The sequence below is a fragment of the Castor canadensis genome, chromosome 4, assembly GCF_047511655.1.
Source record: "Castor canadensis chromosome 4, mCasCan1.hap1v2, whole genome shotgun sequence".
In the NCBI taxonomy this organism is placed as follows: Eukaryota; Metazoa; Chordata; class Mammalia; order Rodentia; family Castoridae; genus Castor; species Castor canadensis.
The window spans coordinates 38,453,904-38,475,172 of record NC_133389.1 but is presented as its reverse complement, the minus strand read 5'-3'; the positions used below and the strand labels follow the sequence as shown (position 1 = coordinate 38,475,172).

At 35.4% G+C, this 21,269-nt stretch overlaps 1 protein-coding gene across 7 annotated transcripts in view; it reads left to right on the top strand.

The window, feature by feature from the left end:
* Kiaa1328 (KIAA1328 ortholog) overlaps nucleotides 1–21,269 on the top strand; it is a 291,633-nt gene that overhangs the window by 9,292 nt on the left and 261,072 nt on the right. For all 7 annotated transcript variants that reach the window (XR_012447056.1, XM_074069919.1, XM_074069918.1 and 4 more), the window contains one exon: nucleotides 7,862–7,956. Coding sequence is in view for 6 of the 7 variants with exons in the window: in XM_074069919.1 (XP_073926020.1) it covers nucleotides 7,862–7,956 (95 nt within the window). In the remaining variant the exon portion in view is untranslated. The remainder of the gene's footprint in view (nucleotides 1–7,861; nucleotides 7,957–21,269) is intronic.

The window sequence follows — 21,269 nt, the reverse complement described above, 5'->3', positions numbered from 1 at the left end:
TGTAATTTCAGGGTTCATCTATATTGTATCATGTATCATTACTTAATTTCTTTTTATGGCTGAATTCACTTTTTGTTTATTCATCAGTTCATAAACATTTGTATTGTTCTACTTTTTAGCTATTATAGATAATGCTCCCGTAAACGTTCATATACACATTTTTTCTTATATATTGTTTCTTGTTTAATTTTAACAGTATAGCACTTATTTTAAAAATTTATTCATATGTGCATACATTGTTTGGGCCATTTCTCCCTCCTGCTATCCGTCCCCTCCCTCCCCAGCTTCCTCCCTGTCCCTTCTTCCCACCTCGCTTCCAGGTAGTACCTGCTGCCCTCTTCAATTTTGTTGAAGAGAAGACATAGGCAATAATAAGAAAGACATAGCGTTTTTGCTAGTTTGACATAAGGATAACTATATAGAGAGATTCCTAGCATTGCTTCCATGCACAAGTATATTACAACCCAAACTGATTCATCTCTACCAGACCTCTTCATACTTCCCAGTCACCTTCCTATAGTGATCTCTGTTGTTTTAAGGCTACTATATTAACTCCTCTACAGTGGGCATATCAAACACTTTCAAGTTTTGGGTTTCCTACCTTTCCCTGTTCCTCCTGTATGTGTTCTCCCCTTAGCGTGTGACCCATGTCCAATAATATTACTGCATTTGTTTTAGGTCTAAAGTCTGCATCATATGCACATGTTTCGGTTCTCTTGGGAATATAGTTAGAATTACTGAATCATGTAGTAATTATATATTTAACCTTTTGTCAAAATGCCAAACTTACCTGTAGTGACTATACCATTTTGCATTCCTATCATCAATGTTAGAAGTTTCCAATTCTCCATCCACATTGTTGCCAACACTTAATGTCCATCTTTTTGGTGGTAGCCATCATACTGGGTATGAAGTGGTAGTTCTTTGTGTCTTGGTTTGCATATCCCTAATGACTAATGTTGATGAGCATCATTTAATGTGCTTCTTGGCCATTTGTGTATCTTTTTCAGAGAGGCATCTCATCAGATCCTATTCAATTGAATTATTTGTCTTTTTTTGTTGAGTTTATAAGTGTTCTTTCTAGATTCCAACTCTGAGTTCCTTATCAGTAATATGATTTGGTAATATTTACCAATAATACCATTCTGTATATTGTTTTTTCATTTTCTTTTAGGTGTTCTTTGAAACCCAAAAGGATAAAGTGCAATTCATCTATTGCTTTCTTTTGTTTCCTTTGCTAAGAAATCATTGCCTAATCTAAGGTCACCAAAATTTATGCCTGTATTTTCTTTTAAGAATTTTATACCATTGAGTCTTGCATTTGTTTAGTCTTTGTTCCATTTTGATTTAATCTTGGTATATAATGTGAGGTAGTGACCCAGCTTCATTTATTTGTCTGTATATATCCAGGTGTCTCAGGCCATGTGTTGAAAAGACTATTGTTTCTCCTTTTTTCTTGGCACCCTGTCAAAAAGCTGATGATCATAAATGTGAGAGTTTATATGGGTTTAATAGGGTTTGTATTCTGTATTTATTTTTTATTTCTTTGATTTGTTTTGAAACAGGGTCTTAATATATAGCCCAGGCTGGCCTGGAACTCTATATAACCCAGTCTGGCCTTGTTTCTCCTGTCTCAGCCTCCTGAGTGCTGAGATTATAGGTATGTCTCACCATGCCCAGCTATAGTTTTGTTTTTATGTTGGTACTACACTGTTTTAATTATTCCATATTGCTAGTGAATTTCAGAATTGGAAAGTCCTCCAACTTTGTTCCCCGTTTTGAAGATTGTTTTGGCTATACTGTATCCCATGTGTTTCCTTAGAAATTATAGAACCATCAAATATTTTATAATTTTTGATGCTATTACGAATGGAATTGTTTTCTTAATTTCATCTTCATGTTGTTGACTGTTAGTGCATAGAAATACAGCTCATTTTTATAAATCAATGTAGTATCCTGCAGCCTCGGTAAATAAATTTATTTCCTCCCTCCCTGTCTCTCTCCCTCCCTTCCTCCCTCCTTCTTCCTTCTTTTAAGTTCTGGGAATCAAACCCAGGGCCTTGTACATGCTAGGCAGAGTGCTCTACCAGTGAGCTGCACCTTCAGACTTCACTAATTTATTTCTCTGTAAATTCATCACACTTTTCCATATATGTAAAATCATGTCTATCTGGGAATAGAATTAGTTTTACATATCCCTTTCCAATTTGGAGTCCTTTTAAATTGTATTCTAAAAAGATTTAAAACAAAAGTCTTTAAATCTACCCATGTTGTTTCTGGTGTTTCATCCTTTCATGTATATTTAGATTTCCATTTGATATTTTCCTTCTACCTAAAGGATTTCCTTTAACATTATTATAATGTAGGTGCACTGGGAATGAATTTTTAAAATCTTTTTTATGCCTGAAAATTATTATTATTTCATTTTTAAAATATATTTTTATTAGCTATAGGATTCTGAGTTAATACTTTTTTTCTTTGAACACTTAAATGATACTGCACTGTTGCCTGTTTTATACTGTTTGAGAAGTCTGCTATCATTCTTGTTTTGTGTGTATGTATATTTGTATGTGTGAGCTAAAACTTTAAATGATTTTCAGATTTTCTCTTTATCACTCATTTTGAGTAATTTAATTATATTATGCTTTGAAATAGTTTTTTAAACATCTCTTTTAGGTTGTTAAGCTTTTTTGGGTCTGTAAGTTTACAGTTTTCATCAAATCACAAACTTTTCAGCCATTAGTTCTTAGGTATTTTGTGTCTCCCTCTTTCTCTTCTCTTTCTATGACCTCAGTTACACAAATATTCAGTGTCTTGAATATTTGAAGTTGCTTGAAGTTATACCATAGCTCTGAGATCCTCTGGTTTTGTTGTTCTCTGTTTATCTTTGGATAATTGGTTATAATTGTTATTGTTATGTCTTCAAATTCATTAATAATCATCATCTGCAGTGTTTAATATGTCACTGATTTCATCCCATGTATTTTTCATATGAAACAATGTCAATTTTGTCTCTAGAAGTTCAATTTGAGTCTTTTATTTATATCTTTCATGTATCTACTTAATGTATTTAGTCATTTTTCTAGCTTCTTGAAAATATGCAATATAGTTAGGATAAGCTGTTTTAATGGAAAGTCAGTTATGGGTAAGATTTTATTAAATTTTTCTCCTAATTATGGTTATATATTCTTGCTTCTTTGCCTGCCTGGTTGTTTTTTTATTGAGTACCTTTGGATATTAGATGTTTTTATATTTCTAGAAGTAATCCTGAACTTTGTTTTGGAACAGTGTTGTTCAGAATTTGATTCTTTTCAAACTTGATTTTAGGGCTTAAAAGGTGATCCGAGAGCAGTTCTAGTGCAGGCTTAATTTTGCCCACTTCAGGCAATATCCTTCTGAATATTCTTCCTGTTTGACCCTTGAATTATAAGGCTTTCCCCTCTGACTGGTGGGTAAATGATTATTCTTCACACTGTTAGGTACAAAAATGATTTTTGTTGTTTATTTTGTATTCTTTTCTTTGAGTGGTTTCTTCATGTACATGTACTGATCATCACTGAGCCCTTGACTTAAAGGGACTCTTTGCAGATCTCTGGAGCTTTCTTTCTATGCAGCTTTGTCCCATTACTCTGCTCAGCAAACTCTAGAAACCTTGGCTTTCTTGGGCTCTCAGCTGTACTCAGAAAGATTATTGAGTTCTGCCTGGGTTTACCTACCTTGTGCCCTGAAAACTCTCCTCTGGCAGCTGTGACAATTGTAGGGCTCACATTTGGTTCCCCACTTTCAGTGATCATCATCCTATGCTGCCAGGTGCCCAATGAAAAATGTTGTTTTGTATATTTTGTCAGGTTTTTTGATTGGTTTGGGCAGTAAGATAAATCTGGTCTCTGTGTTGCCCTATTTCGGCTAGAAGTGGGTGTTCTAGGAATGAGGGGTATATATATGTTTATTTCATTTTTTTTTCTTAATACTAGAAATAATGTACTGGTTTTTTATTGAATGACATAATGTCTCATGTTTTTTCTCTGTATATCATCTTTGTAGTTATTAATACTCAATATCTAGATCCTTAATTCATTAAGGTTTTCAAAGTGGTATTATGTCAAATCTTTTGGGAGACAAACTCCAAAATGAAATTAGAAATGGAAAAGATTTAATGAAGGAAAAACCTATAAAAAGGATAAAGAGTAGAACCAGAAGGAGTAGACAAGAAGAGCCTTTATACCTTCAGGTCTAATTTTTGTGAAAGAGAGAAAAAGAAAGAAGGAAATTTCCTAGGAAGATCCTCAGACTTGACACAGCCTAAGATAGTGTCCATTATGCTAATAAGGAGTGCCAAGCAAATATTTCCTTTTGAGAGTGCTAATTGGAGCAGAAACTGGCCAGTTCTAGTGTCTGTGCTGTTCTCAGTTGTTGGCATTGGCATGTACACTACAGTGAATCCTTAAGGTGTGGTAACTGGAGGCTATTAGCCAGCTACACTCTTGTAGCAAATTCTTTCTCTCTTTTGGCAACCATATTGCTTTTCTTTGCACAGGTAAATCTACTATTCATCAAGAAGTAATTTGTACATGTAGTATTAAGTAAGGGTCACAGTTTATATTTCCATACTGATAGTTTCTTGGCCTACCACCATTCAGTGAGAAGACCATTCTTTTCCATAATGAATTGCAGTGATGCTATTGTTATAAATCAAGTAACTATAGAGTTTGTATTCTTCCTTTATATCTTTGGTCATCCCTACCCTGAATTTTATGTATTATCTTTCTCTTGCTTTTCTGTATCAGTTAAAAGGCCAGATAGTAAACTCGTTTGTGTTTGCTAGCTGAAAGAGCTGTCCCAACTACTCAACTTTACTCTTTTCAGGTAGCATGAAAAGAGCCATAGGAAATGTGTAAACGAATGAGCCTAGTTATGTTTTTAATAAACTTTCAATTGTAAAATCAGGCAGTGGGGCAGATTTGGCTTGCAGCTATAGTTTACCAAGCCCTGTCTTAAATAAAGTAAATATATTTTTGGTTTTAAACAATGTGTTGTTTTATATATGCTTGGAACTATGCTCATGCCATGTGTATTATATAATTAAGTTTTGTGCTTCCATAGTATGTTTATGAGATTTCTTTATGCTGTGTATAAAGAGTAAGTAGGAACTGGAAAACTGAAAAAGGTAATAAGGGAACAGTAAAGTGTCATGAAGGTAGTAACTACACAAAACAGCCACCACTTCTATGGCTGGATGAACAGGCAGAACAAGTTGGAATTATTAAGATGTAGAAACTTGATGAAGGGCTCCCTAATACTGGAATTTGGACTTCTGATGACTGGTTTTGCTATCCCAAAACCAGTCCTTGCTAGTTCTGCAAGGACTGGAAAAATTGTAAACTGAAACCAGCTGCTCTTCTAAGAGTGAGAAATTGAGGCAAGGATGACACTGACAGTAGCAGCAAACAAATTAGAAGGGCTATGTCCTTTCTTCCTTTAACAACCTCTGGTCTCCATCTGGTTCTTTGTATCAGCAGTTTATCAGAATGCCAGGTAGCAAAGGAGAAATGAGGTTTTCAGAGTCTTAGCTTCAGCATCATAAAGCAGAACATGGAAGAATGCATTTATATTGATAAAAGTCAGTAGCATAACAATAACCTATAGAATTCTATTGTATAAATATGCCATAGTTTTGCTATTCTATGGATAATAGACATTGTGTTTTCAGGTGTTTCTGTTAAACACAATGGCTACCAAATTCTTGCCTATGTGTAGGAGTTTCTCTTGTTGATCTTTGTCTCATCACATCACTATTGAAATGGCTATCAGTAAGTTCTTCTATTGCCAAATCTAGTGAATTCTTTCCCACTTGGACTTTTTCCATCATTAGCACTATTGACCCTAAATTTTTCCTCAAATGTTTTTTCTTTTTTCCTTCAACAGTATTACATGCTTCTGTATTTCCTCTTGTCCTTTTAGATTACAGCTTAAACTTATTTAAAAATAGGCTAACTAAGCCTGGCCCAAAAGACCAAAAATCATATGTTCTCCCTCATATGTGGACATTAGATCAAGGGCAAACACAACAATGGGATTGGACTTTGAGCACATGATAAAAGCAAGAGCACACAAGGGAGGGGTGAGGATAGGTAAGACACCTAAAAAATTAGCTAGCATTTGTTGCCCTTAACGCAGAGAAACTAAAGCAGATACCTTAAAAGCAACTGAGGCCAATAGGAAAAGGGGACCAGGAACTAGAGAAAAGGTTAGATCAAAAAGAATTAACCTAGAAGGTAACACACACACACAGGAAATCAATGTGAGTCAATGCCCTGTATAGCTATCCTTATCTCAACCAGCAAAAACCCTTGTTCCTTCCTATTATTGCTTATACTCTCTCTACAACAAAATTAGAAATAAGGGCAAAATAGTTTCTGCTGGGTATTGAGGGGGTGGGGGGGAGAGGGAGGGTGTGGAGTGGGTGGTAAGGGAGGGGGTGGGGGCAGGGGGGAAAAGGACCCAAGCCTTGTATGCACATATGAATAATAAAAAAAAAATAAAAATAAAAATAGGCTAACTAAAATTAAATACCAAATATCTTGGATTTTTAAAAACTAAATTTTTTTCTTAATTTTCACTGTATCATTATTAGAGAAACTTGAAACCTGGAAAAGTATAGAGGAAATAATAAAAACCTAAATAAACATCATCTGTAATACCATCCCTTTATATTTTCTCTGACTTGAGAAACAGAGCTACCTTTCCAACTTCTTGCCAAAATGTTTCCACATGAATTTCTTGCTGGCATCTTAAATTGAGCATACCTAAAATCAAACTCATTCATTTTATTTTCCAGTTTTTTTTTTTCCTATTCCCTTTTCCTACCCTATCTTTCCAGGACTCATTTTAAGAGTCTTTGGTTATTTTTGGCTACCTGAATAATTGGATTAATTTACTTTCTTAGTTCCACAAATGCCAAGAATCTTTTTTCCTTTTTTTTTTTTTTTTCAGTGAAAGTAATAGTAAAGTTTATTAGGAAAGGAATACACTTTCAACAGACTGAAGGCGGGTTGTCTCTAGAGTGAGAGCAACAGGGCCAGGGGTGAGAAAGAGAGAAACATTTCCTGTTCCCCACACAGGAAATGGTAGCAAAAAGTCCGAACCTTTTTTCCTTAAACAGCCTAGGGACTATGGTGTAAGGAAGGTTCTTAGTATCTTCCATTAGGTACTCATGCCTAATGACATTCACCAAGGGAAAGTTGTTTTCCTAATACTCTCTAGTACTTCAGCAAGAGTATCTTCTGCTTTTAGTTCTTTCTCTGTGCATTTCTGTGTAAATTCTATAAATATTCTGATTCATTATCTGTTCCTTAGGCTGTTTTGAGTTCACAGTAGGTTTAAGTGAAGCTAGTAGATAATATTTACCAAATAAAAAATAGGAAATAAATTTCATTTTTCTTTATTTTGTTTATTTATTTTTGGTGGTACATGTGTTTGAACTCAGGGTCTTGTACTTGCTTGGCAAATGCTCTACCATTTGAGTCAAACCCCTAGCCCTGTTTGCTTTAGCTATTTTTCAGATAGGTTCTTGCTTGCAGTTTTTGCCCCAGTCATCCTCAACCTGAGATCCTCCTACCTCTGCCTTCTGTATAACTGGGATTGCAGGCATGAACCACCATGCCTTGTTTCTTTGTTGAGATTTTTAACTAAATTTTGCTCAGGCTGGCCTTAAACAGCATTCCTCTTGATTTCCACCTGCTGAGTTGCTGGGATTATAGGAGTGAGCACCATGCTTAGCCTGTGCTTGTTTTAATAGGTTTCTCAGAAAAGCTTAAAAATTATTTTTAGAAAAATTTAACCAGAAATGTTTTTGTTTTAGAATTTCTACAAGGGAGGAACAAAGAGTGCATCATTGAAGGATTTATGTCTTGAAGACAAAAGACGCATTGCAAACTTGATTAAAGAGCTGGCCAGGTGAGATAAAGCCTAATATGAAATGCATTATAGTATAAGAGAGACAACTCTTTGAGAACAGAAAATTGCTAATATGTTTTGATGTTATTATATCATTGATCTTACTCTTACAGGACCAAAGACTTTAAGAGTTAAAAAAAACACTTTTTGCATTGCTCAAACTAACACCTCATGAAGGGTTCAACCTCAGTGACCTAACTTCCTCCCACTAGGTCTCACCCTTTAAAGGTTCCACAACCTCCCAGTAATACCATGGACTGGGGACTGAGTCTTTAACAACTGGGAGTTTGGGGGATGCTTATCTAAACCATAGTGAATATTTTGGGGAATATTCATTGGAACTATTCAACTATAGTTTGCTCTAAAATTATTACCCATGACAATAAGTATCCATTTGAGAAATTTATCTCAACAATTACTACAGAGATATTATAATGGTTACTTTATATTTTCAATATTTGATTTACATTTATTAATTGGAATTCATATTTAAAACTGAGCTGTTAGCCAGGCGTTGGTGTCTCACCCCTATAATCCTAGATACTTGTGAGGCTGAGATTGAGAGGATTGTGATTTGAGGTCAGACTGAACAAATAGTTTATGAAACCCCCATCTCCAAAATAACCAGAGCAGAATATACTAGTGGTGTGGTTCAGGTGGTGGGGAACATGCTTGGCAAGCATGAAGCTCTAAGTTAAACCCCAGTCCCACCAACAACAGTAGCAAAAATCAACTTCTCTAGTTTTTTTTATTTTGGTATTTCATTATTTATTTTTTTAATCAGTATCAGACTCATGAACATTTATTTTATTCTAATTCAGGGCTCAAAGAAAAAAATAAAGTCACAAAATAATACCTTTTTTCACTTCATTTAAAAAAATGAAACCAGGGCTTATAGAGTGGCTCAAGTGGTAGGGTGCCTGCCTACCAAGCATGAGGCCTAGAGTTCAAGCCCTGGTACTGCCCAAAAAAAACCAAAACCAAGTCAATTTTTATTTTGAGATAATTGTAGATTCACTTATAGTTGTTAGAAATAATAATAGAGCACTCAGGTACCCTTTATTCAGTTTCCACAAATAGTATATTTTCAGCAATCACAGTACAATATGGTCACAAGTGGGAAATTGACATCAGTAGAATTCATCAGTGATATACAGAGATCACCAATTTTACATGTACTCATTCTGTATGTACTTATTTCTCTGCAGTTTAACCACATGTATGAATTCGTGTAAGATTCCAAACAGTTCTAAGGACCACTCATACTGTCTTTTAAAGGATACAGCTACTTTCTTTCCTGTCCCCCATCCCTAATCCCACATTTAACACTAGTATGCTCTCCATCTCTTGAATTTTATCATTTCAAGAAAGCCATATAAATGAGATCATATAATATGTAACTTTTTGAGATTGGCTTTTTTCACTCAGCATAATTCTCTTTAGATCAATCAAGGTTGTTGAATGGTTTTGTAGTTTCTTCCATTTTATTGCTTACTGGTATTACACATGCTACCTCAGAGGTACCACAGTTTGTTTAGCCATCCATTTGTTGCAAAAATATTGTGGTGTTCCAGTTTTTGGCAGTTATACATGAAACTGCTATTCAAGTAATAGGTTTTTGTATGGCAGTAAAATTTTCATTTCTTTGAAATATTGTGTCATAAATTCATGTTTAGTTTTATAACAAAGTGCTGGACTGCTTTCCAGAAATGTACCAGTTTACATCGCTACCAGCAATGCAAGAAATCTAGGTTCTCTTCATACTGCTTAACAACTTTGTATGATTCTTATTTTAGCAATTCTAGTGTTTACCAATATCTCATTCTGGTTTTAATGTGTGTTTCTCTACTGGCCAATGATGTCAGACATTATTTGATGTCCTTATTTCCATCTGTATCTGTAGTGAAATACCTATTCATTCCCTTTGGCTCTTTCTTACTAGAATTTTTGTTGTGAGTTTTGAGAGGTTTTTTGTTGTTGTTTTGTTTTTTTTTATGTTCTAGATACAAATCCTTTGTTGGATCTGTAGTTTCAAAACACTTTTTTTTCTCTGGTCTGTAGCTTGCCTTTCATAGAACCAAAGCTTTTAATTTTCACTAAATTTAATATGTGATCAGTTTTGAGTTTATTTTTATTTACTATGTGATACCTAATTTGAAATTGTTTTAGTTTTTTGCCTATTAATGTCCACTTCATCTAGCACCATTTGCTGAAATCTTTTGTGCACTTTTGTCAGAAATCAACAGAGACATATTTCTGTGGGTTTCTTTTGGGGTTCCTTTTGTGCATTGATATATGTTTCTACCTCTCTGCCAACTGTCTTGATTACTGTATATGTACAGTATAGTAAGCGTTATACTGAATAGAGTGATTTTCTCCCACATTATTTTTTCTTTTCAAAATTGATTTAGCTCTTCTGTTATTAGTCCTTTATATAACAATGTTGGCATAAATTTGTCAATATTGCAAAAAAATTTCCAATGACATAATGATAGGTATTATATCAAACTATAGATTAATTTTAGACAGAACTGAAATCTTTACTGTGTTTCTTCTAGTCTATGAAGATGGTATGTCTCTTCACTTATTTATGTATTCTATATATTAACCCTTTATGCAGTTAATAGCAGGCAAAGATTTTCTCCCCTTCTGTAGGCTGTCTCTTGATTCTGGTAGTTGAAATGTTTCCTTTGCTTTTATTGATTGTTACTGTTAGTTGTTTCCTGAGCAGTTGGAACCCTACTCAGAAAGGCGTACCTGTATCTTTAGGGGTCTTCCCTATGTTTTTCTCTAGTAGTTTCAGAGTTTAAGATCTTACATGTAGATCCTTGATTCATTTCCTTTTATATTCATTTTTGTACAGGGTTAGAGGTAAGGGTCTAGTTTCAGTCTTCTACATATGGATATCCAGTTTTCCCAACACCATTTGTTGAAGAAGCTTTCTTTTCTCCAATGTAGGTTTTTGGCACCTTTGTTGAAAATCAGATAGCTGCAGCTGTGTTGGCTTATTTCTGGATCTTCTATTCCATGTGTGTGGTTTTTTGTGCCAGTACCATGCTGTTTTTGTTACTATGACTCTGTAGTATAAGTTGATGTCAGATACTGTGATACCTGCAGCATTTCTCTTTTTGCTCAAGATTGCTCTGGCTATTTGGGATCTTTTGTGTTTTCAAATGGATTTTACAATTGATTTTTGTTTTTCTATGAAAAATAACATTGGAATTTTGGTGGGGAATCTGTACATTTTTTCAGTAGTATAGCCACTTTTACAATATTAATTCTATCCCTCCATGAGTATGGGAAGTCTTTCCAGCATCTACTGTCTTCTTTAGTTTCTATCTTCAAGGTCATATAGTTTTCATTGTAGAGGTCTTTTACCTCCTTAGTTAGGTTTATTCTTAAGTATTTAATTTTTTGAGGCTATTATGAATGGGATTGTTTTCCTGATTTCTTTTTCACCCTGTTTATTACTGGTGTAGAAAAGCTATGGATTATTTGCATGTTGATTTTGTATCCTACTTTGCCAAAAGTGTTTATCAGACCAGAGTTTTTTGGTAGAGTTTTTAGGATATTTAAGTATAGGTTCATATCAGCTGCAAATAGGGATAATTTAACTTTTTTCTTCCCTTTTTGAATCCTTGTTATTTCTTTTTCTTGCCAAGAATTCATGCACTGTATTGAATAAAAATGGAGAGAGTGAACACCTTTATCTCATTCCTGATTTTGGAGGAAATAGTTTCAGTTTTTCCCCGTTACAATATTGGCTATAGGTTTATCATACACAGCCTTTATTATGTAAAGATACATTCTTCTCTGCCCAGTTTCTTGAGTGCTTTTAATGGAAGGAAGTTGAATCTTGTCAAAGGCTTTTTCTGCATCTATTGAGATGATTGTGTGAAGTTTTTTTGTCCTTTATACTGTTTATATGATGTTTTAGTGTTTATTGATTTGCATGCTGTGAACTATACTTGCATACTGTTTATATGATGTTTTAGCGTTTATTGATTTGCATGCTGTGAACTATTCTTGCATACTGAAATCAAATCAACTTGATCATAGTGTATGATCTTTTACATGTGTTGCTGTATTTGGTTTGTATCTATGTTCATAAAGGAAATTTGTAATTTTCATTTTTTTTGTTATGTTCTTACTCAGTTTTGGTATCAAAGTAATACTGGCTTCATAGAACAAGTTCATTAATGTTCCTTTCCTTTTTATTTGCAGGAATAGTTTGAGGAATAGTGGTGTTAGTTTTCTTTAAAGATCTGGTAGAATTTAGCATTGACTCTGTCTGTTCCTAGACTTTTCTTTGTTGGAAGACTTTATTACGGCTTCAATGTTTGCTTGTTAGAGATCACTGTAGGTCATCTATTTTATCTTGGCTCAGTTTTGGTAGTCCACCTGCGTTTGGAGTGGGATGAGGGCCATGGAAATCACATGATTCAGAAAGTCTGAGTGGTGGGTCTTTTTTTGTGCATTGTAGAATTTGATTTGGTATTATTATTGGGATTTTTTACATCAAAGTTCAGGAGAGGTATTTGTGATTTTTGTTTTTTGTACTGTCTTAGTCTAGTTTTGGAATCATGGTTATATTCTTGTGTCTTCTATTTGATGGAATAAACTGGAAAATTGGTGTTAATTCTTTTTTTGATTTTTGGAGGCAGCGTGGTCTCACTGTGTATCTGAGGCTGGCCTCAAATCCACCATCTTCCTGCCTCAGCCTCCCAAGTGCTAGGATTGCAGACATGAACTACCATGCATGGCCGTGTTGCTAATTCTTATTTAAATGTTTGTGGCTATTCTCCAGTGAAAATGTATGGCCCTGGAGATTTCCTTTTAAATTAAAAATTCACTTTCTTTAGTGATTATAAGATCATTCAGGTTGTCTGTTTTGTCTTGGTTGATCTTTAAAAGTTAGTGCTTTTTAAAAGTTATTCCAATTTCTCTAAACTGTTCAATTTATGAGCCTAAAGTTAATAGTATTCCCTTATTATCTTGCTTTTGACCATAGGAGATGTAATACTTCATTTCTGACAGTAGCAATTTGTATCTTCTCTCTTATATCTTTGTCATTCTTGCTTGGTTAATCAGTTGTATTGACTTTTTTTTTCCCCCCAAAGAATTACCTTTAGTTTCATTGATTTTTTTTTTCTGTTTTTCTTGTTCTTTTTTTCATTGGTCATTTTTTCTCTTATCTCTCTCATTTCCTTCCTTTGCATTACATTGAGTACAAACTTTGCTTTTCTTAAGATGGGGACTCAGAAGCTATTCTTTAACTTAAGCATTTCGTACTATAAACTTCCTTCTTACCATGTTTTCAGTGTATCCCACATATTTTGATTTGCTGTATTTTCATTTTCATTGAGTTCTGTGTATTTTGAAAAATTTTTCATTTGATACTTAGTATTTGATCCATGGATTATTTAGAACTATTTTTGTAAAATTTCCAAGTGTTTAAAGATTTTCTTCTTGTCTTTCCATTATTGACTTCTAGTTTGGTTCAATAACGATTAGAGATCAATGAAAAACATTTTTTTGATATTTGTTTCATGGTCTAGGATATATATGATTGATCTTGGTGAATGTCCATGAGTGCTTGAAAAAAGGTTTATAATTACAGTTCTCCTAGCTGATACTGAGAACTTTTACTCTTTTTTACCTTTGTTTCGTTATTTTTGTTCAATCACCCTTTATGTAACAGATCTTCCCTATCTTCTGCTACTCTCTGGACTCCATAGAAGTCTTCTTTATTCTGCTGGAGCATTCCAGTCCTCCGACGCCTCTCTCATGGATGCCTTCTTTTCTTTGCTTATGTTCCAGCACAGCAGTTCAGGCTATTTTCTGCCTGAATGCCCTCCTCATTCTCTTTTGTTTTTGACTTTTCATGTTGGGCTGGTCTCACTACTTGGATTTATCTTCCTGTGCTTACATTTTGACATTTGATGGTGGCTATGACCTCTTCACTCACCTGTGGCTCTGACTCCACACATTGATTAGCATGTTCCCTTTTGTAGATACCCTCTTCACACACCTCAGGTTTTCATTCTGCACTACTAGCCTATCTCTTCTTGAGAATAACTCTGTTTTCTCTACCGAGTTTACATCCTCTTCATCCTTTTTGGGTCTAATACCCTTCTTCTGTTGACTTTTTGTTTAAATACCTTTGTCATTCTTTATTTGCTGCATTTCATCAACAACTATCACCAAATCCTTGCAGAGATCCTCTCCTGCCACACTTGGGCTCTGAATCTCCAAGCTAGGTTACACCATCCACATGTAAAGACACCCACCTCACCCTGCTTAAGATCTGGTGTAGCATATGCAGCTGTGTCTCCCCATGGTTGCTCTTCTTACCTTGCTTAGGTTTTCACAGCTCTTAGTAGACTACCTCACCTGTGGTTGCCTTCTCAACCTGGTTGTGCTCTGTGTAGATGCTGTCTTGATCTCACTAGATTCTGATTCACCCCCTGTCCTGGTTTTACTTGTTCCAGGAGAAAAGGCCAAGTGAAAAAAAAAATGAAGAACACAAAAAAAATGAAATCTCAAATTTCATTTTGAAGGGAAAAAAGGTGTTCTTGTTGATCAATGAACATTTAGATGTAGTTCCTTATTCATGAATAAACACAGTTTTATATTTATATACTTTGCTTTCCAAATCATGTCATATAAAATAAGAGAGAATCTGCTTCTTTTTTGTGTCCTTCCTGCCTTGCTTGGTATAAAGTTTTTTAAATCAGGCATTTGACGAAATAGAGAATAATAATGAAATATTAATAGAAAATGGTTAGGATGCTGAAGTTTTAAAAGTTGTTTTAATTCATATCTTTTCAGAAAAAATTTAGTCATAAGAATTATGTTTTAGTTGTGTTAAAGGTCATACCAGATGGGAAAAAGTGTCACAAAATTTAGAAAACATATATTAAACATATATTCCTGTGACACATTCAAGTATAGCACACTTAAGGAATTTCAGTAGTTCTCAGCACTACATAGAGAATAAATAGCATGTTTTTCAATTATAGAGTACCATTCAATATAAATGCAAAATGCTAACAATAGCTTTTTTAAAATGGTGCCTTTGAGGTTCAAAGCATCATTAGAAGAACAATGCCTTTATAAAAACAGCTGCTTCTTGAATTCAGTAATGTTATGTAGGGAAACCTTTTGTGTCCCAGTCCCTATAATAGTCTTTATAATGAATTGCGTAGGAAACTTCAAGAAAAGATGAAAAACCTTTAACCAGCTTTAGTGAAAAAGCAGTCTCTGAACTTTAATGGAGTTTAACATTATAGAACAGGTAGTTGCCAAAATTCGTTTTTGGATAGATGGTCTATTCTGAGCTCTCTGTATATACAAGCATTTTTTGAGCAACTAGTGTGCACTCAACAATCTTTCTCCTGATTCTGACTAGACCCTTCCTCCTAAAATAAGTTAGCTTTTTTATATAATTGTTTTTCTCCTTGGTGTGGCATATGTTTAGTGCCCTTTGAAAGTGAATCTTGATGCTTGTAGCCAGAATTATACTTGAACCATATTTTGGTTATAAAAAGTTGAAAGACCATAAATATTGGTACATGTTATATACACATATATGCTATAACTCTGTGTTCTTTTTTCAGACAATTTTCATTTTAATGTATTTTTACCATGTGCTTTTATATGTGGATTATTCTTTCTTAGTTTACTTTTATATGCCAGTTGTAATGAATTCAGATTTCTTAGACCTGAAATAAACAGGAGAAAGGAAGAGTTACTGAGCTCAGTAAGGGAAGGGTAAAGAGCAGAAGTTAGCAGAAATCCTTGTTCATATTTATTTAAATTGCTGACTCACAATTGGAACTCTGAGTTGAATTTTGACATTTGACAATTGAGTACTCTTAACTTAGTACTTTATAATAAAACCATATTAGTTTTCAGGTTTTGATTGAAAATTAATTATCGTATGATACGTGATGATCTTTTTCAAAGCATTTGTCAAAGAAATAATTAATTTTTGTTGTGTTATACCTGAATTTTCAGATATTTTTTAAAGTAATTGACTAATCCATTACATAACAAGTGTTTCAGATATTATTCAGTGATGTTTTATGTTAATACTTACAAAGGCAAAAAACCCGCATCTTTATTCACTCTATAGTACATTTTTTTCCTTCTACTTTTAATTTAGTTGAAATTATGCAAGTATTAGAACTGTTTTAAGTGGGATTTCATTTTAACTTACAGAAAAGTTGCAAAGAATTTCTGTATATCTTTTATCCTTTCCATACATTTTGTATTAAAGTAGTTACAATTATCAAAACTAAGAATTTAACATTGGTCCAATAGTATTAACAAAATTGCTGACTTTATTCATATTTCATTGTCATTTGTTCGTATCATTTTTCTGATGTAATTTCCAGTTTAGGATTTCAGATTGTATTTAGTTGTCACTTCTCCTTAGTCTTCTCCACTCTGATAGCTTTACAGTCTTTCATAACCTTGATACTTTAGAGTATTAGTCACACATTTAGACTGTCCCTTGGTATGGATTTGTCTCTTTTCTCTCCATAAGATTCAGATTCTGCATTTATGGCAAGAATACTCAGAAGCCATGTGCCATTTCAGATTGTCCTGTCAGTGACTACCTGAAAATGACATTTTTTTTTTTTTTGGTGATAATGTTAACCTTGATCACCTGGTTAAGGTGGTATCTGCCAGGTTTCTCCACTGGGAAGTTATTTTTCCTCTTATAATTAATACATATTGTTATATGCTTTGCTAAGTTGTTCCAGCATTGGAAATTGAAATGTTCGGAAAGTAAGCACAAAAACATATAAATATGTAAGCAGGTAGGTTAAGTATATATAAATATTTATGTAAGCAACTCTAAATGACTTTAAAATATTGTTCCAAGTTTTACAGTAATAAATAAAAAAGTGGAACAGACTATAAACACAGAATATTTCTTGAAACAATCAGAGAGCTGGTTAAAGGATAACCAACTAATCCAAAGTATAAGGAGACTTAGCTGACAGGGAAAGGCAGAAGTGAGCACTGCTTACCTAGAGTGGACACAGCTAGAGGGGGTCAAATTTCAACTGAGGTAGGCAATAGATTGTTGAGGTCAACTGGACATAAGGGAGAATGGGGAACCCCTGGAGCAAAATATAAGGGGAGCTTGAACTCTCTTGGAGGATTTTTCCCCATAGACTCCATTCAACAAGAACATTGATCAAGGAGAGCTATAAGCATTTCCCTTGGTACAGGTTTGGGGGAGGGGAGAGGAATAGCAGTTACTATGGAAAGGATAGGAAGTATTTCTTGGATGCTTCTCCTGTATCTCCCCTCTGTAATAAAGTAACATGAAATAAAATAAAATAAAAATTACAGAAAGGGCAGCATAAACTATTGTCCTAAAGCATTCATAAAAACCACATTTCATGGTAGTGGGCAGTAGGCATAAGACCTCAAGGAAGAGCCAAGTTTCATGCTGGTCCTAGAACTATAGAAGGTGGACAGGAGCACTTAAAGATCCCTCCATAACAGAGACTGATTAGCACAGGCATGATTAAAATAACAAAAACAGCCAAAAGACCTATCACAACCCAGACCAGACTAACACGTGTCTAGTAAGTAGAAGCTCATCAGACAAACTCTATAGGTAGGAAGACAGGAAGCTGAAGATTCAATTGTTCACCATCTTGTAGACTAAAAACATGTGGTCTACCTGATGGGAAGTTATGCTTGGAGGAGTTTGAAGCCTGTGGTGCACGGCCACCATAGCAATAATCAACCTCAAACCAGTCTAACTCCTCATTAGAGTAACACAATCCACACACAAAAATCCTAGTCAAAGGAAAGATTTGCCTATTATCAAGCATTGAAATTATGTACCCAGGGAAGATTCCAAGATGGCGGCTAGAGGGAGGAAGCAGAAAACTTCTTGGAGAAATTTTCCTGGAGAAACGCTGGAGATACACCTTGCAGGCAGGGCCACCAAGAAGATGCAAAACTTTGACCCCTCCACACCTCCAGCCTGCGGAGACCATCTCCACTTCATGTTGAATGGAGAAACCAGGAGGGCCCCTGGGCCGCCTCCAGTCGCCTGCACCCAGACGGCTTGGGAAGACACGGACCACAAGGTGAGCTAACTGGTACGCGGTACTTCCACAGACCACCCAAGGCCAGATCAGCATAGCCCCTGGACAGACCGACCCCCACCCGGGAAAAATAGAGAAACTGAGTAATAAGCAATAAGAACAATAAAGACACATAGCAAAGAGGGTGGGGCGCTCTGAGCACCAAAGCGGGGAGGGGAATCCCTCCCTGAACTGTAAATAAACAAGCCGGGCCTGGCTGGAGAGGAGAGGACAGAAGCGGCAGCGCGCGCCCAGTAATAAGGAGCGGGAAAGCTTGTGAGAGTGGCGGAGGGAGGAAAACTCCACAGGAGAAGGGGGAAGACCCAATTCCCACATGAGCTGTAAATAAACACACCGGCCAGCAGGAGCAGCAGCACATGCCCAGCAATCAGGAACGAGAAAGCTTGTAAAAGCTGCACTGGGAGGAAAACTCCACAGGACGGGGGGAAGACCCACTTCCCATGTGAGCTGTAAACCCGCAGGCCTGAGAAAGCGGGTGCAGTGTCACCTCCCCCAGTGTGCTTGGAAAGGGGAAAGCTTGTAGCAGCAGCTCCTGCACAGGAGAAATCTGAGTAAACAAAGCCTGCGGGGCCAGGTGAGTGCTAAGCTCACCCCAGATATCTGCATAAATAAAGCCTCCGGCAACAGCAGGCTGACAGCAGCGGGCAGGCAAGCAACAGCCACAGATAGCCATTCACAGAACTGTCTCCAGACTCTTTTTTTTCTCTCGTCCTACCTTTGATAAGAAAACAACCAAACTACACCTGCATGCTGAAAAAGTTGCTGAAACTATACTGCAGTTGAACTTGGGACACTTTGTGGGGTTTTTGTTGTTGTTTGGTTTTGTGCGGTTTTGTTCTATATTATGTTTCCCCTTTGATGAGACAGCTACAGAACAACATCTGAGGCACCATCTCCAGGATTGGAGGCTGAGAGACAAACACAAAAATTATTACGACTGACTCTTCATTGCATTTGAACTTGGAGGACTTATTTTATATATATATTTTTTCTTTCATTTACTTATTTTTTATTTTTATTCTTATCTTATTCTTTTTATTTTCAATCCTCTGTCTCTCTAATGCCTTTTCAGCTTACACTTGATTAGTACACTGTCTCTCCCTGTTTATATCTTTGAAACTTTTTTCTTCTTTTGTTTCTTTTTTTTTCTACTTGATTATTTGTTTTTCCCTTTTCCTATAACTTCTTTGCTTTCCATCCCCTCTCACCCTACCATTCTAAATATTATCTCAAGCCAGAAAATACTTAATTGTACATAGTACAATAACAACACCAAGGGCAATGATGGGAAGACAGAAAAAACAAGGAAACCACTTTCCCCACAGCAAAAAATTAGTACAGGAATCAGAGGGGAATGAAGAAAACAGATACTCAGATTGAGACTCCAACAAATGAAGATAAACTATGCCAAAGAACCCAGTGAAGCCCACAAGAATAATTTAAAAGACATACTACAAATACTCAATGAGAATTTTATAGAGATGATACTGGATAGGGTCAACCAAAATGTACAGAAGACACTCAAGAAATTCCTAAACAACAAAAATAGAGAATTTGAAAAAACAAAAAAAGAAATAAACCATAGAAGCACTGTATAAACACGAGAGTGAAACAGAGAACACGATTAATAAAGACATAAATGAAGAATGAACTCAGGACAAAGATAGACAACATTAAAGAGGAAATGAGCCAGAATATGGAAAACCTCAGAAAAAACGAAACAGAACTGCAAAACAAAATGGAAGGCCAATCCAGCAGAATAGAACAAACAGAAGACAGAATCTCAGAACTTGAAGATGAAATGGTAATTAAAGGACAAACCAAAGAACTGTTAATTAAACAACTCAAGACCTGTGAAAAGAAAATGCAAGAACTCACCGACTCCATCAAAAGACCAAACTTGAGAATCATGGGCATCGAAGAAGGAGAAGAGGTGCAAGCGAAGGGCATGCGTAATATATTCAACAAAATAATAACAGAAAATTTCCCAAATCTAGAGAAATCTATTCCCATACAGATGCAAGAGGCTTCCAGAACACCAAACAGACCAAAATTGAACTACCCCACAACATATCATCATTAAAACAACAAGTTCAGAGACTAGGGAAAGAATATTGAAGGGTGTAAGAGAGAAAAAGCAAATAACATACAAAGGTAAACCCATCAAAATCAGCAGACTTCTCAACAGAACATTAAAAGCAAGAAGAGTGTGGGGTGAGATCTTCGGGCACTGAACGAAAATAACTTCAACCCCAGGATACTCTACCTAGCAAAACTATCATTGAAAATACATGGAGCAATAAAAGTCTTCTATGATAAGCAGAAACTAAAACAATATGTGAACACAGAGCCACCACTACAAAAGATCCTTCAAGGGATTTTTCTGCCCCCAGAAAGTGAAACCCAACATAACCATGAAAGAGCAGGCAGTACAAAACTACAGGAAAAGAAAAAGCAAGAAAGTAGAGAGTAACCTCAACTTAGGTATACACAATCAAACTTCAAACAACTAAGACAACTAAATGACAGGAATCACCACATACCTATCAGTACTAACGCTTAATGTTAACGGACTTAATTCACCCATCAAAAGTCACCGCTTGACGAAATGGATTAAAAAGGAAGATCCAACAATTTGTTGCTTACAGGAGACCCATCTCACTGACAGAAATAAGCATAGGCTTAGGATGAAAGGCTGGAAGAAGATTTACCAAGCCAATGGCCCCCAAAAACAGGCAGGAGTAGCAATACTTATCTCTGACAAAGTAGACCTCAAACCTACATTGATCAAATGAGATAAAGAAGGATATTTCATACTAATAAAAGGGGAAATAGACCATAAGGAAATAATTATCAACCTGTATGCACCCAATGTCAAACACCCAGTTTCATCAAACATACCCTGAAAGACCTAAAAGCATATGTTAACTCCAACACAGTGGTTTTGGGAGACTTTAACACTCCATTACATCAATAGATAGATCATCCAAACAAAAAATCAATAAAGAAATCCTAGATCTAAAATATACAGCAGATCAAATGGACCTACTTGACTCTATAGAACATTTCATCCAACTTCTACACAATATACATTCTCAGCAGCCCATGGAACCTTCTCCAAAATAGATCATATCCTAGGGCACAAAGCAAGCCTCAGCAAATATAAGAAAATAG